This window comes from Ascaphus truei, unplaced genomic scaffold, assembly GCF_040206685.1.
Source record: "Ascaphus truei isolate aAscTru1 unplaced genomic scaffold, aAscTru1.hap1 HAP1_SCAFFOLD_2934, whole genome shotgun sequence".
Taxonomy (NCBI): domain Eukaryota; kingdom Metazoa; phylum Chordata; class Amphibia; order Anura; family Ascaphidae; genus Ascaphus; species Ascaphus truei.
In genome coordinates this window covers 1-18,135 of record NW_027455896.1, presented here as the reverse complement: position 1 = coordinate 18,135, position 18,135 = coordinate 1, and the positions used below count along the sequence as shown (strand labels likewise).

The 18,135-nt window shown below is 41.1% G+C and overlaps 1 protein-coding gene across 2 annotated transcripts; it reads right to left on the bottom strand.

The window, feature by feature from the left end:
- Positions 1-264: 264 nt before the first annotated feature.
- Positions 265-13,769, bottom strand: LOC142483069 (peroxisomal membrane protein 11C-like). Of its 2 annotated transcripts, none has more exons than XM_075583158.1 (5): positions 13,487-13,769; positions 10,619-10,824; positions 9,842-10,020; positions 7,247-7,300; positions 265-1,989 (listed from the first exon to the last, which is right to left on the bottom strand). In XM_075583158.1, the coding sequence occupies exons 2-5, from the start codon at positions 10,799-10,801 to the stop codon at positions 1,764-1,766; spliced, it is 642 nt and encodes a 213-aa protein (XP_075439273.1). In that variant the 5' UTR covers positions 10,802-10,824; positions 13,487-13,769; the 3' UTR covers positions 265-1,763. The 2 variants fall into 2 exon arrangements, with proteins under 2 accessions (XP_075439273.1, XP_075439272.1); XM_075583157.1 differs by having other exon boundaries at positions 10,619-10,807; positions 13,487-13,767.
- Positions 13,770-18,135: the final 4,366 nt, after the last annotated feature.

Below are 18,135 nucleotides of genomic sequence, written 5' to 3'. Positions count from 1 at the left end.
CAAATGCTAGGTTTCTATGAGAAAAGGTCAACATTCCAGCGGGGAGATCCCACAGACTGTGATAATTATATCACACTGATGTCTGGGGCAGTGTGTTATTTTGGAAGGAGGGAGAGCTATAAACAGACCGTATAATAACATCCCCAAACTTCAATAAGACACAGAGGCACCAATTTAAAAGGCAGTCGCATACAGCGGGGGAAAAGTATTTTTTTTGTACAACTAATTCAACGAAGTCGGCTTCCATAGAAAAATTCCACACCCTTAAAGTAAAACATTTATTTAAACTTGTGTTCCAGGCAAAATGAATACAATGTTATTTTCAGACATTTATTTATCTGTCTGGCTAATGATAGAATCATTAAGGGAGTTTTTAAATTGAGCAACAGGAGGAGTTCTAGAGAGCAGTTATATGGAGCAATAGGAGTTTTTAGGGAGAGATTATTTAGATTGTAAACTCTCCAGGGCAGGGATTGTCTTACTTACTGTCTGACTTTGTTGCACTTATTGTATTATAATTCCCTGCACTGTATGGTCTCTTTTGTAAAGTGTAGAGTATACTGTGGGGGCTATATAAATAAAGCTATAGATACATACTGAGGAACAGAAAAGGTTAGAGAGGAGTTAGATAAGATTTTTACAGTAACCACCTGTTTAATGATGTTTAAAGCAGCACTATATCCGGCATTGCGTTTAACAAAATAATAATAATTACAGGATTGAAGCAGGGGGTCTCCGGAGCGTGCTAATTTCAGCTCCGGGGACCCCCTGCTTCCAGATATACTTACCTCCGTAGCTGTGCTTGTATATATGCAGGCAGAGAACTGTGTGCCTAACATAATGGCGGCGTTTAAGTGTCCCGCATCACACGAGCCAATAGGAAGCCCTGATATCATCTGGTGCGGCTTCCGATTTGCCTGCGTGACCGGGACATTTAAACTGCACAGATATACAGAGGTATCTCTAGAGGCAGGGGGTCTCGGGAGCTGAAATTAACACAGTTCAGTGCCGGAGATCCCCTGCTTCAATTCTGCAATAAAAATAAAGCAATCATAATGCAGTCTGTACTGTTGCTTTAAGTTTGACAAAAATATTTAAACTTGATAAAAATAAAAACGCCAAATCACCTACATATCCCAATATGCCCTGGGATAAGAGGTAACGCAACGTTCAGTACATTATACATCTATGCAGTAAAATCATATACAATGTTGCCCTCTTGTGGTCATTGGATTGTATTAAAAATCTCCTGGAAGGGGATAAATCAGTACCACTATGTTTTAGTTTACATTTTATTTAAGCTAATTCCAATCATGGAGCCTCTTCGTGATCATTTTTCTGGGACATTATTGACATTAGCGAGTTTTGCCCTAAATAAAGATGGCTGCTGGGCCCAAAATGAACTAATGGCAGTGACATGTTTGATTAGTTCTTTAACCCAGGGGTAGTTTGTTTGGAAAACCGACAAAAAAAACTTCCCCATTCAGAGACCCCAACTAAATTCAACTGGCCGACGAGGTGGGATTGCGCTTTCAACACCTAGGGCTTCAGACCAGCACAAGGGAGACTGGTGAAGTTAATTGTCCAGGGGCGGAAAATTGGCTTGTCTGCCTCCCAGAGAGGACACCTTTGATGGAGGCTGAAAATGCCTCTCAATGTCAAATTGCCTTCGCAGGTCTCACTCTCTGACTTTCCCAAGGTCAAACTGTTCAGGTCACTGGGATCACAGTGCGTGGCTAACCCCCCCGCTCCGTCTCTGGGCCTCAAACACCACCTGTGTTCCCGCCCACGGCGGTTTGGTAAATGCTGATGAGCGACGACCCGGTCCCCATCAAACCCACCAGCCAGGTGGGCGACTGCCCGCCCCAGAGGAACCCCGGGGGCATCCAGTGGACGGCATTCGCCAGGTCGGAGAGGGAGCCGATGATCGATAGGACTTCCGATCTCACCTGGGCTTTTATCTGACCCCGGCTGAGCGGACCTTCTCCCCTGCAAAAGAAGGATTTCATTCGGTTAAGTTGACCCTTTCGCTGCCAGAGGTGTAGCAATGCGTCGCAGGCCCCTTCTGGCTGTGAAGGGGTTAAATGCGCTGTCTCCGTTAACACACTGGATTGTATAACACAGTTCAAGAAATGAAAGGATCAGTCCCTCCTGGGACAAAAAAAAATTGTGTGTGCCAAATGCGCGCATTTTAAGCGAAACTTCTCTGTCTTTTGTGACTGTTTTGTCACAGGAATTGTATTTGTGTTGGTGATGTTTTTAATCAAAAATCTAAATACAATTTCATTGACAAAACGCAAAGAAATTTGACTTAGAACGCGCGTGTTCGGCACCCCCCATGTATTAACTATTTGCACTAATTGTGAATTTGTAAATTCCTTGTGTTTTTGTGTGTTTGTGCGACAGTGTGTGTGTGTGTCTGTGACAGTGTGTGTGTGACAGTGTGTGTGACAGTGAGTGTGTGTGTGGATGGGTGGTCTCGGCTCCGTGTCCTCTCCTCCTCTGGTGCTGCTGTTGCTGCTTCCCAAGCACAACGCGCTGACGGCTGCCGAGCTCCAGAGGCCTCTGCGCATGCGCGCCGGGACCGGCCGGAGTATTCTTGTGCGCATGTGCAAGGGCCCGAGGAGCCTTCTGTGCTGTGCGCATGCGCTTGATCGCGGCGATGGCCGCATCTGCGAGCCGACAATGTGGTGAGGGCATCTTCTGCGCATGCGCGGCCCGACGGCCTCATCTGCCAGCAGTGACCACTTCCATACCCCACTTCCATACCAAGAAAAAGACATTTGGTCCCAGCAAAGAAGTTTCACTTAAAAAATAAAAAATGAACCAAAGACAGAGATATGTTTAATAGGTTAAATGCCACGAACCGACACGGGTTAGGGCAAAATTGGACAAATGGAAGTATGTTTAAATCCTTTTTTTTTTTCCAAACATCGAACATTTTCATGTTAAACAAAAGCTTTGGAGGATGTTTACCCAATGACTTCTGGTGATAAGACTGTTTGTCAGTCCTCAAAGCCCCAGGTAAATTGTCAGCTTTGCATTGTTCTTTTGTTTGCAAAGTAATTATTAGTCAAACAGATAAACAGAAGTAGCTGATCTGCTTGAATTCAGTGTTCCCCGAGAAAAGCAAGACAGTCATTTATCACAAGATACCAAATCGTAAAAGTCACTTTAATGGGGATTTAATCTTTCTACTTAGATCGTAAGCTCTGTGGGGCAGGGTCTCCTTTAGCCTGATGTTGTCATTTCCCTGTAGCACGTATACCCCTTATTTTCCTCTTATTGTAAGGTAAAGCGTTGCATACAAGGTCGTGCTATATAAATACAATTATACAAACGCACCGATTACACAGAGTTGTTTAAAACTTTTTTTTGACCTGCTACTTGGGACTGACCCATTAACCTTTTCACTACCAGAAGCACCAGAGCGCCAGCCTGCTGGCATAAACATGGAGGGGGCTCCACTTTGGTTTTGATCAGGCCGACCGGTACGATGGAGGGGTTAGCCCGATCCTACCGCAGTGGGTGTGTGTGTGTGTGTGTGTGTGTGTGTATGTGTGTGTGATGCTGTGTGTGTATGGGGGAGATGTTGTGCATGTGTGTGAGAGATGCAATGTATGTGGGAAATATTGTGTATGTGTGTAAGAGATGCAGTGTATGTGGGAGATGTTGTGTATGTGTGTGTGAGATGCTGTGTATGTGGGAGATGTTGTGAATGTGGGAGAAGTTGTGTATGTGTGTAAGAGATGCTGCGTATATGGGATATGTTGTGTGTGTGTGTGTGTGTGTGTGTGTGTGTGTGTGTGTGTGTGTGTGTGTGTGTGTGTGTAATGCTGGGTATGTGTGGGATGCTGGGTATGTGTAAGATGTGTACAGTATGTGTGTGTAAGATGCTGTGTATGTGGGAGATGTTGTGTATGTGTGTGAGAAATACTGGGTATGTGTGTCTGTGTGAGATACTGGGTATGTGTATCTGAGAGCCGTGCACCCAAACATTCCCCGGGACAGCATTATGCGCCACACTACTAGCTGAGACCGTGCAGGGGAACTTCTAGCATTCTGACTTGTAGCTGATGTAAATAATTCATTACCCATGGAGACTGTGATGGCAGATACAATAGATGTGTTCAAAAAAAGGTTGGACATATTTTTAGAAAGGAAAGGTATACAGGGATATACCAAATAAGTAAACATGGGAAGGATGTTGATCCAGGGATTAATCTGATTGCCAATTCTTGGAATCAGGAAGGAATTTTATTTTCCCCTTATGAGATATCATTGGATGATATTACTCTGGGGTTTTTTGTTTGCCTTCCTCTGGATTAATAAGTAAGTATATGTGAGAGAAAGTATCAATAAGTAAGTATAGATAAAGGATAAAGTATCTGTTGTCTAAATTTAGTATGTATATATATATATATATATATATATATATATATATATATATATATATATATATATATATATATATATATATATATATATATATATGTAGAGGTATCAGTACCGTGTTAGCCGAGCTTCAATAATCAAAAAATAAATAGATGATTCCGTTCTGTGGCTAACGAAATGCTTTTATTTGTGCGAGCTTTCGAGATACACTGATCTCTTCTTCCGGCGATGTTACAATGAATGAAGCAAGGATAACTTAAAAACAGTGTCTCTTGGAATGTTATCTGTGCTTCTCCTTCCCCCGGTGTGGATGTGTTTTATGGCTAGAGGTGTCAAAGGGTAACTGAAAGCAAGTGAAGAAAGAGTGTGTATGTGTATCAGTGTGAATAAAAAATGAATGGAGAGCCCACAGTATAAACAGTGCTCTACACAAGGTGTGTGTGGAGTGAGAGGAATATAAATGGTGTGGGTGGGTGTGGAAATGTGAGAGTTTGTAGCACAACTAAAAGTGTGTGTGGATACTATGTGGTCACTATTGGTGTATATGGATGGAAAAATAAGGAGTATTAGTATGTGTGAGAGACAGCTGTGTGTGCATACATATAGCACAGTATGTACAGACATGGCCTTTAGCGCTCATGGGAAGAGAGTTCGCTAGTGTCAGTAATGACTCATAAAATTTCGATCTCTGTTTAGGCCACTGCTAAGTGTCCCGAACAGTTGCATAAATTTGTATTCATGCAACCGTCTCTCTTTCGGGGTTTTAAGATTACCTTTGAGTATGGCAACCCTCAGATCGTTCATCTTATGGCCAGAGTCAGAGAAATGTTCGCCAACAGGACTGTCTCTTGTTCCGCGTGTGATGCTGTGGCGATGCAGGTTCATTCTCTTGTTTAGCCCCTGTCCTGTCTCACCTATGTAGTAGCAGCCCCCTGGGCATTTCATGCACATGATGAGGTACACGACATTGCTGGAGGAACAGGTGAACCCTCCTCTGATTTTGTATTCCCGATTCTTGTGTGGTATTTGTATTGTGTCCGCTGTGTAGAGCATTGCGCAGGTTTTGCATCTTGGGTCCTGGCATGGTTTTGTCCCGCATTCAGTTGTACTGCTGAATACTTTACTCCTCACCATAATATTCTTGAGATTATGGGGTTGTCTGTATGATAATAAGGGTGCTTCAGGGAAGACCTGTTGCCTATATATATATATATATATATGTTGACCTATATATATATATATACACACACACACACACAGTGGTCGACAAATCACCAAAAAATCTACTCGCCACCTAGTACCACACGTGTGCTGCTTGGTCCAATAGGAGCTCGCCACGATGTTAAATCCACTCGCCCAGGGCGTGCAAATGTATAGGTTTGTCGAACACTGTGTATATATATATATATATATATATATATATATATATATATATATATATATATATATATATACATACACACACACACACACACACACACACACACACACACACACACACACACACATCTTACTTTAGATAATTCTTGAAAACATGGCCTGTTGGTGTCTTGATGACTAAACTTGGGGAAAATTGATAGGAGAGGGGAGACACCCCGGGGCGTAACTATAGCCCGGGGGGCCGCTCTCTTGGGGGCCTGCTCTCTAGGGTGAACAATGCATAACTTTGCGGCCGCGCGTGTGGCACTTGCCGGCCGCTCATCAAGTTTGAGAAAGGACGAGTGTTGTCCGAAACGTTGCTCTGTATGCATTGGTTTGCCTCATGTGTTGAATAAACCTATTTTTTTTTTGCAACTTGATGGAGAGTGCTGCGGATTTCTTTTAATATACAGGCATACCCCGGTTTAAGGACACTCACTTTAAGTACATTCGCGAGTAAGTACATATTGCTCAATAGGCAAACGGCAGCTCACGCATGCACCTATCAGCACGTCCTGAACAGCAATACCGGCTCCCTACCTGTACCGAAGCTGTGTGCAAGCGGGGAGACTATAGAGCCTGTTACACATGGGTTATTTACATCAGTTATGCACGTATATGATGATTGCCGTACAGTACATGCATCGATAAGTGGGGAAAAGGCAGTGCTTCACTTTAACTACATTCTCGCTTTACATACATGCTCCGGTCCCATTGCGTACGTTAATGCGGGGTATGCCTGTATATATATATATATATATATATATATATATATATATATATATATATATAAATAAATAAAACACACAAAAGAGAAAAAAGAAGTCCTGTATAAAGCACTCAAATTAATGAAAAATCATACAGAACCTCTTTTTTCTCTTTTGTGTGTTCATATTATTTTGGTCCTTTAGCACCACCAGAGGGCATTTGTATCCCTTATTTCTGTTTTTTGTGATTTAATGATTTGAATAGGTGATTAGACTGCGGCCCTATTTGTGTGTTTGAGATAGATATAGATATAGAGATGGGTTCACTGGCTTTGCATCTCATCCCAGGCTTTGTTTAAAAGCTGTGTTTAAAGCAGCATGCATTGGCATAAGGGTGTCATGTAATTATGGCTTTAAGACAAAAGGTAGCACTGTGTGCTCATTTGCATGTCATTTCCCAGAATCCTTTGCTGCAGTGGAAGCACTGTATGCTAGGTGATAATAGTGATAATAGTGAAAAGCAGGGTTGCAGACCTGTCTAAGACATGTGAATGTGCTCACAAGTAAAAAAAAAAAAATATATATATATACCACATTGTACCGCAACATGAAAATATATATACACATACATACATATATATATATATATATATATATATATATATATATATATATATATATATATATACACATACATACATACATACATATACACACACACTTACTCAGAATATTTTTCCTTGTTTTCTCTTCTTAGTGTAGTTAAAATCCTCAAAGACCTGGTGATAAAACAGAGGGATACAATCATAAACGTAGCAAGCAATCCATTGACAGTTCATTGATGCATGCCAGGCAAAGGGGCAATCCAAAGTGAACTAATTCCAGTTCCACGTTTAAGAGGTCTCATGTGGGTAATTGATAATTTTTTTAATCCAAATATGACAACTACAGTATAAGTATTTTTACATGTTAAAGTTAGACTTGGGAGGGTGTGAATTCCTCTGGCTGCTCCCTTGTGCGATACCACTGTGATCAGCAAGAGCTTGTACAGCCCTATCTCTCCCTTTATCTTATCTTTACTGGATCTCTGATAAGTACATGGTGGAATAAGGGGAAAGAAGGCATTACTAATTAGCAAACACTTTCCCAGTCAGAGACCCCTAAGAAATGATATGTGGAATTGCACCTTTAAAAAGCAGCATTTTTCTTTTCTTACTTTAAGAGATCTCTTCTTGCACTTCTAACGCTGTTTTTATTTTTAGAATCTGATGCTCCGTTCAGGAGATAGAAGAATTTGAAATATTATGTGCACGGGAGGATAAAATGGAGGCCTCCCCAGAGTCTAGTGTAGTGTAAAGGTTGTAATTCAATAGGGAAAGGGAAGAGGGGGAAATGGTCCTGCTCAGCTAACAAGTTGAACTTTCTGGAGTGGTGCTACCTGGGATAAAGAATATGGGTATTTATGAGAGAGAAAGATCCCATATGATGCAATCACCTCCTCCACTAGTGATACAATAACACATTTTATGAATTATGTAGAAAACAGAAAATTCAATTAAAACCTAAATAATAGCACCTGCCGTGGTAAACTGTCAGATTAATCTAGACTACTGTGTCTAGAGAAATCAATCTAATAAATCCTATATGATAATATCACATGATAGATTTAACTGAGAACATCTGTTCACTGTATGCGACTGTAAGCACACATCACATCTTTCAGAGGGGATCTCAGCGGGTACAGATAGGCAATATATACATTAATTGCCACGTATAGAGTACACGCTAATGGTATAGATTACTTAGTGCCTATATACAAGACCCATCATAGCAAGTACTGCATAGAAGGTAGTGTGTTTTAGCACGTTTAAAACATTGCACTCTGGTGTTACAGATATGAAGAATGCTATCTCAAGCTGGTGGCTTCCTGGTTCGGCCCACATCTTTGTTAGCTATCTGCGAGTATAGAGGTATACACATATACAGAGATGCAAAAAGGCACATATAATCGCTGGGCTAATCGGTTTTGCCCACCGATTATATGTGCATTTTTGGCATCTCTGTATATCTGCATATCTTTACAGTCGCAGACCGTTAACAAAGATGTGGGCCGAACCAGGAACCCACCAGCTTGAGATAGCATTCTTCATATCTGTAACACCAGAGTGCAATGTTTCAAACGTGCTAAAACACACTACCTTCTATGCAGTACTTGCTATGATGGGGTCTTGTTATGGACACTAAGAAACCTATACTATTAGCATGTACTCTATATATTCACATAACACCTGTGTTATATTGGATACAATGCGGGATCACCCATGGGGGATGACGCAAGGATCATCCAGCTTGCACACTAAGTGGTAAAGATGCATTTCTCTGTAGGGAAAGGCCATTACCAGTTAGCCCACCGATTATATGTACATTTTTGCATCTCTGTATATGTGTATACCTCTATACTCGCAGATAGCTAACAAAGATGTGGGCCGAACCAGGAAGCCACTAGCTTGAGATAGCATTCTTCATATCTGTAACACCAGAGTGCAATGTTTTAAACATGCTAAAACACACTACCTTCTATGCAGTACTTGCTATGATGGGTCTTGTATATAGGCACTAAGTAATCTATACCATTAGCGTGTACTCTATACGTGGCAATTAATGTATATATTGCCTATCTGTACCCGCTGAGATCCCCTCTGAAAGATGTGATGTGTGCTTAGTCGCATACAGTGAACAGATGTTCTCAGTTAAATCTATCATGTGATATTAACATATTGGATTTATAAGATTGATTTCTCTAGAAACAGTAGTCTAGATTAATCTGACAGTTTACCACGGCAGGTGCTATTATTTAGGTTAATTGAATTTTCAGTTTTCTACATAATTAATAAAATGTGTTATTGTATCACTAGTGGAGGTGAGTGCATTATATGGGATCTTTCTCTCTCATAAATACGCAGTGTAAAGGTTACCAGAAGCTAGAGATTAAGAAAATCATGATTTTTAACAGTACATGTTTTATTTTACAGAGCAGAAAGCAGGACATGCCCAGGGAGCAAGATACTGACATTAGTGACATGAAACTAATGTAGGCTTCTGGGTGGGATTGCTGATTTAAGAGTGAGTTTGTACACTGGTAAGTTTAAAAAGAATATACATATTTGGGACTGTGAATTAAAGTATTGCAAGCCTGTCTGGAAGTGAAGGGGTTACACAGTCTGCATGGTTCGTTACGGAGAAACTGATGAGGAATTAATAGGAGTGGCATACAGTATACAAATCATGCTATGCCCCGGGGAGGTGGGGCACACACGTACCTCATGATTCCCAAAACAAGAGACAGACCCCACAGTGCAGTGCTAGCCGTCCACCACTTCTCTGATTTCCCGCGGACAACGCCAGCGTCTGCCGCCCACGCTACGTGTTCACACGGGTAGTAAAGCTGGTCACATATGTTAACGATCACAGAAATCCACCTGACCAGAGCATCTTCCTCCTAGGATAATTAAAAGACCATTAGGTGTCAGGCTCCAAAGCTGTGTTTTCTGGAGTTCAATATAAATTAACGGTTGTTATGAACGTCTCAAAGCAATAGGAGGTATAGGGAGCAGTTATATGGGGCAATAGGAGGAGTTATAGGGAGCAGTTATATGGGGCAATAGGAGGAGTTATATGGAGCGGTTATATGGGGCAATAGGAGGAGTTATAGGGAGCAGTTATATGGGGCAATAGGAGGAGCTATAGGGAGCGGTTATATGGGGCAATAGGAGGAGTTATAGGGGGCAATAGGAGGAGCTATAGGGAGCGGTTATATGGAGCAATAGATTATCGGAGTGATTATATGGGAGCAATAGGAGGAGTTATAGGGAGCAGTTATATGGGGCAATAGGAGGAGCTATAGGGAGCGGTTATATGGAGCAATAGGTTATATGGAGTGGTTATATGGGGCAATAGGAGGAGTTATAGGGGGCAATAGGAGGAGTTATAGGGAGCAGTTATATAGTTTAAATGAAATATTTCTTGTGGAGATTGTCTCTGACTGTAACTCTGGCACCATGCGAACCAAAGTAATAGGGTCTTAACTCTCAGCACACCTTCCTCCCCAGCCCATACTGCTTGGAGTAAGCGAACATGGCCAGGTCATCAAACAGTCGCAGGACTGTCCGGCAGTGGCTGAGCTGAGACGCGATGATCAGAAGGCTCTTGGCGGACTCCTGCTTCTTCCCGCCCTTCTGCGCCAGGATTCCACCCACCAGCTGGCAGCTGTAACACAGCATCCGTATCTGAGGACAAGGGCAAACTATTAACAAGAACAAAAGCAAGTGTCAGTGAATGGGCTGCTGGCTCTGTACTTCCTTAGACCAAAATGAGCTGGAACTCAGAGGAGAATCACAGTAACATGTTTTTATTTATAACATTTGATCATGCCAAGCTTTGTATACAGTGTGTGTGTTTATGTATGTATGTATGTTTATACAATTTCCACAATGAAGCAAACCAGACTGGCCGGTCACATGAAAAAAACTAGGATACAAAATATCATAGGTCTACACAAAAAAAAAACCCCATACAAACATACAAAGAAACCATCATATGATGGTTTCTTTGTATGTTTGTATGGGGTTTTTTTGTGTAGACCTATGATATTTTCTATCCTAGTTTTTTCCATGTGACCGGCCAGTCTGGTTTGCTTCATTGTGGGAATTTTGTTCCCGCAGAGAGCTACCACTTTAGGATATTTTATTATACATTTTTGGGTCTATTTAATTGCATATAATTTAATTATTTATTTTTCATTCTATATTCTCTTTTCATTTCTGGTCAGGCAGGTTCTCCAGTTAGTTGTTTGTATGTCTGTTATTTTTTGATTAATAAAATGACCCTTTCTATTTTTTGCTAACATTTGTCTGAGTGCTCTTTAAGAGATTTCTTTTCTCTGTGTTTATATATATATATATATATATATGTATATATATATATATATATATATATATATAAAATCAAGAATGAATAGATGATACCGTTCTGTGGCTAACGAAATGCTTTTATTTGTGCGAGCTTTCGAGATACACTGATCTCTTGTTCCGGCGATGTTACATTTCTGATGTAACTGATGTTACAGTATATATATATATACAGTGTTCGACAAACCTATACATTTGCACACCCCAGGCGAGTGGATTTAACATCGTGGCGAGCTCCTATTGGCCCAAGCAGCACACGTGTGGTACTAGGTGGCGAGTAGATTTTTTTGTTCGGCGAGTAGATTTTTTGGTGATTTGTCGACCCCTGTGTATATATATGTATATATGTATATATATATATATATATATATATATATATATATATATATATATATATACATACATACACACACACCACTCAGATTCAAGGGACTGGAAGAAACACAGCACATCAGGTAACGGAACAAAAGGTATATTACTGCATACAAAAAAGAAATTACACAATTTCAGGGCTAACTTAGCGCTCCTTCATGCTTTGGATCTGGGTGAAGTATATGTTTATTACCTTATGAAGCGCGCACTCGCTATTACCGTATATGCCTCTTATCACAGCGAGGGCATCGGCATCGGAGGGAGAGAGGCGGAGACATCCAGCACTATGCCTGCCCCTAGGAGGAGTGTCAGTGAGAGTCGGGGGAGAATTTTTAGAAGCCAAAGTTGTGCGGAAGAGGGGGGAAGAGACACTGGAACAGCCATGCTAAAAATTCGAGTTGGCGTCTAAGTTTTTTAAATTGTATATATATATATATTGTACCTGGTGAATTAATATATATATATATATATATATATATATATATATATATATATATATATATATATATATATATATATATATTAATTCACCAGGTACAATTATTGTACATAGTTATTGTATAGCACTAAGTGTGTCTATGTATATCATGGCAACGCAGCGCCATGTGACGCCACATGGCCATATTGAGAAAATTTGCAGGGGAAAGATGTGATGCCAAAGCATGCTAGGAGAGGCTGCTCGCCGCCCGCGGCCCCACTTGGTAGTTTGAGGTCAGGGGGAGATGAGGGGAAAATCTGGGGGAGATGTGAGGGGAGAGATGTGAGGGTGGGGTGGCAGAGGGTAATGTGAGATGCAGGGGGGGAGGGGGGTGGTATACCTGAGAAACTTAATACATGTCTAACATGGGCTCCTAAATATACCCCTCTATTAGCAGAGACACATTAATATTTAGTTATTTTGGTGCAGTAAATAACACTATAGAGCACAGGTTGTGTAAAAAATGTCAGTGTTTACAGATCATTGGTCCTCAGCTGTACGGCTGCTTTTCACGTTCCAGGGTCGCAATTATTGCTCGCGCTATTCCACGGATGATTGTCCAAAGTAAACAAACATGTCGAGAGAACCTGTTTCTAAAATTTCTGAATCCCACTACTGGTATGCATGTATATTCATATTCTTTTATCAGAAGGGGGGGGGGGAAGATTTATGGAAACCCATTTTGAGGTCCTCTTATCTCCAGGGACACCATATTCCTGAGAGATTGGAGTTTTTGTTGTCAGGAAGGGACACGAAAATAATGCAAAATTGGTTGCGTGGTCATTAACAGAAAGTTGCAACATCATCTCCTGATGTTACAACAACATTGCAGCTTTCTATTGGCTGCCGGAGCAAGCCAGACCCTGTGTCCATATTGTGTCCACCGGGCAAGTATTCTATACACATATACGGTACTAAAGAAGACACACTCATACACCGATACACATGGAACACACAGCAGACTGACACAAACATATACATACACTGATACACAGAACACACTGACTCAGATACACACAGCGCAGGCTGCCATGGGAGATTCTCCCAGTCTCCTTAGTCCACACAAGATATCAGGAGTCTCCTGGTCCTTCTAATACATGTTATCAATCTGGCCCAGCCTGATTTGCTCACTTGGATTATGGACTCACCACTCTGTCTCTGCCTCTGTAGGATTCCAAGACATGCAGAAGGCCAGACACTGCAGTAGTCATTGCACCCCTTTGCTGAGATTAGTACACAGTTAATAAGGTGACACTGCTGTTATGATCCCACAGTCATTTGATGCAATGTACTGAATATTGCCACTTGTGGCAAATAATGTCCAGCACAAGTTCATAACAGCCCCATATACAGCTAAAGCGCAGGAGCACCAATACTAAAATCTTGTGAACTTCAGACTTTAGCACTACTATGCGTTCCAAGCCTCCTTCTGACTTTCAACCCCCGCCTATCGATCATAATACTACAGTTTCATTGGTAAAGATGGGTTAGTGAAAGAGAGGCATGGAACTCACCGCTTGGCTTCCTCATTCTCCCATGGACCAATGAGAATTCAAGATAAAGGGATTGGCAGAAAATCCAGCCAATGTGTATTGTTTGAGCAGTATGGGTGGTGAAAGTATGCACACTTGCAAAAAGTTACAATAAGAAAGTCATACATTTGGTGGGGGTATACAGTGTTTGTATGTAGGTCTCTGAACAAATATGTGTGGGTAGGGGGGTGGGGGGTTTCATATAAATTATATATATAGAAATAATAAATGTTTTTGAATAATAAAAAAAATTCTTCTATTGTTAAAGTATATATTCTAAATAAACGATGCTTTTTTAAAATTCTTATCACGTAATTTATGGGGAAATTCCCTACAAGTCTTAAAGCCCAGAGGAGAACAATATGGCTGCTTTGGTGAAATAAAGTAGAAATGCTTAATAACCATTGCAATCTTGAAATCAGTGCAGAACTGTAACTCGTTTAGATCCAATCCCATACTAGTCCCTATCAAGAGCTGTACAGGCAGTGCTCGGTTATCCAACGGAATCCGTTCTGGAAGTAGCGTTGGATAGTGAAACCGTTGTAAAGTGAGTCCCATGTTAATCAGTGGCGGTGAGCGTTGGATAACGCATTCAGGTGTTGAAAAATGGCCGATAGGGTGGCATTTTAAAGCGTTGGATATTCCATTCATTGTAAAGTGAAACGTTGGATAGCGAGGACTCCCTGTATATCTATGTTGTATATTTAGTTAAATGTACACTTGTACTTAATGGAGTTATGCAAAGAAATATTAAAACGAAGCTACACCCCAATTAATAAAAATTTGAAATATTTTCCTTTAAGGTAACCATCGTAAAAGCAGAAAAAACACAATACACTGAGTTAAAATACCGCAAACCATACTCCAGAAAAGGTCAAATAAAAATAATAATAAATGATGTTCAAAAGCCCATGAATAAACACAAGTGTGTGGAAGGAGTGTCCCCAGGCGCCATATATAGGTAAACAGATGATACTGTCAAACATAACACCTCTCCTTGTATAATACTTTTTATTGAAATGTATATAAAATAAAATGTTAATAGTTGCACTCACCATACTCTCCAACTGTACCTACTTAATCGGTACCCCACGTGTTTTTGTAACGCAAGCTGTACCTATTAGAATGCTTTCTGTGTGTGGTAAGCAGAAGCTGCATGGGTTCGGGGACTTTCATAGGAATTGCTTGGAAGTACCTCTGTCCAGCAGGAGTAGAGCAGGTACAGTGGGACCTATTTCTATGTGTAAAATGTTGGCGGGTCTGCATTCACAAAGAAAATGCTGTTCACGGATCTCACCTGGTGGGGCTCCCTACTTTATATTGATATCCAGGATGGCCGTTACCCAACACTCTCCTGGACCGTTTCCTGCTCATCCCACCGGTTGTCTAAGAGGAGTTCTTTTGGTGTCCAGTGTCACAGACTGATGCTGTTGCAGGTCAGGGACTGGAGGGGCACACCGAAACTCAGGACATGCCCAACGCATTTCGCATGTGTTTCCTCAAGGGCAGGCTGCATGGACAAGCACTCCCCCACCGATACTTAAATAGGCTGGTTAACCATTGCCTTGCCGACATAACTATAGCAAAAAGAAGTGCTATCAATGTGTGTTCTGTGACTAGCACTTTAAAGAAGTAATTCCCCTCCTGCCCCCCTTCCCCCACATAATAATATAAATCTATATATGTGTATGTAGATAAGTATATGTATGTATATCTTTATTTATATAGCGCTATCCATGTACATAGTGCTGTACAGCAGTAACACACGTGACATAATAGGAAAAAGCGCTTCATACATAAAAGTAGACATTAGAAAAAAGTCTCTGTCCTGAAGAGCTTGCAATCTACGTGGTAAGTATGAGAGCACTTACAGAGACAGTAGGGGGGGGTGTTATGGTGAGTCTGCAAGGCGTCAATGGTAAATGCATACGAGATGTATAGTATCCACTAACGGAGCCACCCAACTGCTTTATTAAAAAGGTGTGTTTTAAGGTGGGCTATTGCAGAGGGTTGGGATACCTTACAATGTATATCAGACACAGGTTGGAGTGGTTCCTTACAATGCATCTGATCTCAGACACATTATTAGAGAGGGTTGGGGTTCCTTACAATGCCTCTGTTCTCAGACACACTATTAGAGAGTGTTGGGGTTCTGCAGAATTTCCCAATATAATTATAGTGTTCCTTAACCAAAAAAGGTTGGGGACCACTGCTTTAACCTTGAGAATCCTTTTCCAGGTCGTGTGATCGCTCCGGGAGCAATTACATGACGCGACCAGGCCAAGGTTGGCAGAAGCGGAGGTGGAGATCACCAGGTCACCCCCTAGACAACGAGCAAGTGCCCATGTTGTACCTGCTGCATCGTAAGTGCCACGGTGTATATCGTACCAGGTACATCCTACAAGCACTATGAGGGTTAAGGTGACATCATCTCACCAGTGATTTTATCATTTTTAGGCCATTTGACAAAGATGAAGCTTTGTCTACAATATACAGTTCCTGCCATAAACTGGGAGATGGTGAGAACAGATTGAAAACAAATAAGTTATACAGGGAGCACAATAGGCCTGTTAATCAAGGACAGAGTGGTGGTTGTCACGGTAGCTTATGACAAGATATAATGAACACCAAATATCTGGGTTGAACTGAACGAGGCTTAGATATAATAAAATATAATGTATTCCTTAAATAAGGTGAACACAGCAATATAGTACAATTAACAGGCAAGAAGATACACTTTCTCAGGGTTGGGGAATGGAGAAGCATCAGCTAGCAATTCTCCATCAATCCAGTGACATTCCAGGTGGTATCAGAAGCACAACTAAAAACTGTAGGGTTGACACAGTTTATATACAGTACCTGTGCAACCCTATTCTTAACATTGAACACAGCCTATTGTTGAACAATTATCTGTATCCACTCTCTAATGTGGAGACACAGACTAACAGACTAACCCATGCCTTCAGGTAACAATTAGACTGGCAGAGTTTGTTGATTGACTAATACTTAATCCCTAGACATTGGGTAACAATCAAGGCAGTTACTTTTTGATCACCGTGCTTAGGCTACTCAGCCGTCTGCCCTTCATGACTTATTAGCCTAGTAAATGGCGTCTGCATTTTCAGAACAGATCCAAAATAAAATACATATACACTTTAATATCTACACATATTAATAAGTTCCATTCTGGTGGGCTCAGTGGGTCGACCTTTGCCAGTTTTTAATGCCTACAGTGACTGCACATATTGGCCAAATATGAACTCTCTGCGACCTCCAAAACTGGAGATACAGAAATGCACGTTAAAACATTAAAATACATGCTTATAATGAAAACATGGGAACAGGGGAACATACATTTTCAAGGTATAACAAGGTGCAAACCTCATCCCTGGACCGCAGTCCAGTTAACCCCTTGTCTCTCTGGTGAGGTCAGGGGATGGCCATATGGGGTGCAACCCCTTTAATACCGGGCCACCCCCTTTCTCCCTCTACAGTGGTATTAAAGGGTACGACTACTTCTCCAGCCTTTGGGGGATGTTACTTTGTTTTTTTCTTCTTGTTAGTACTGTATCTGCAGGTTTCATACTGTACATAAAAGACACATGCCTGTCACGAAACCTGGGACCGAAAACACAAACAAGGAAAGAGGACAGGAGAGACCACGAACTGTCACCTACACCGTGGTACTATTGCCCCATATAACTGCTCCCTATAACTCAAGACCGGAGAGAAAGAACCTAGTAAGGGCACTCTAAACACATAGGTGGTATGGTGAACACTTTAAAACATACACTTTATTCAAATAATTTAAAATAATGGGTGATAAAATAAGAATTAAACGTTTAGATCCTTCATATGAACACTGAATGTGGTGTTCTGGATCAATGAATGCTGACTGCAAATATCCTCTATTAATGTATGTTACAGTTTGGACCAGTGAGTATGGTGAGTCACTGTCCAAATGAACCAAAGTACCCTAAATGTCGCTGCTGTAACAGTATGTGCCAGTATAAACAATCCCTAATACGCAGAATATACAGCACTCTAGCATACATAAGGAACCCTAGCCAGGTCTGCCAAAAAACAATGAGGTAGTGTGACTGGCTGAATGAATGGGATCCTGGCTAATAATATAGCTAGTACAGAGCTAGGAATACTGTAGATAGATGATAGAACATAGGGTTTGTATATAATCAGCTCAATATCACTGCCTATGAATATAGCCCTATGGGAAGTGATTATGAGTCTAGGGAGCAAAGCAATAA

Coding starts and splice junctions, on each gene's coding strand:
- LOC142483069 (XM_075583157.1), bottom strand. CDS start 13,549: ATGACTACTGCAGTGTCTGGCCTTCTGCATGTCTTGGAATCCTACAGA. Junction 7,301..9,841: donor CTTGTTTTGGGAATCATGAG/GTACGTGTGTGC, acceptor TTTTATCACCAG/GTCTTTGAGGATTTTAACTA. Junction 1,990..7,246: donor AACAAGGAAAAATATTCTGA/GTAAGTGTGTGT, acceptor CTTCTTTTGCAG/GGGAGAAGGTCCGCTCAGCC.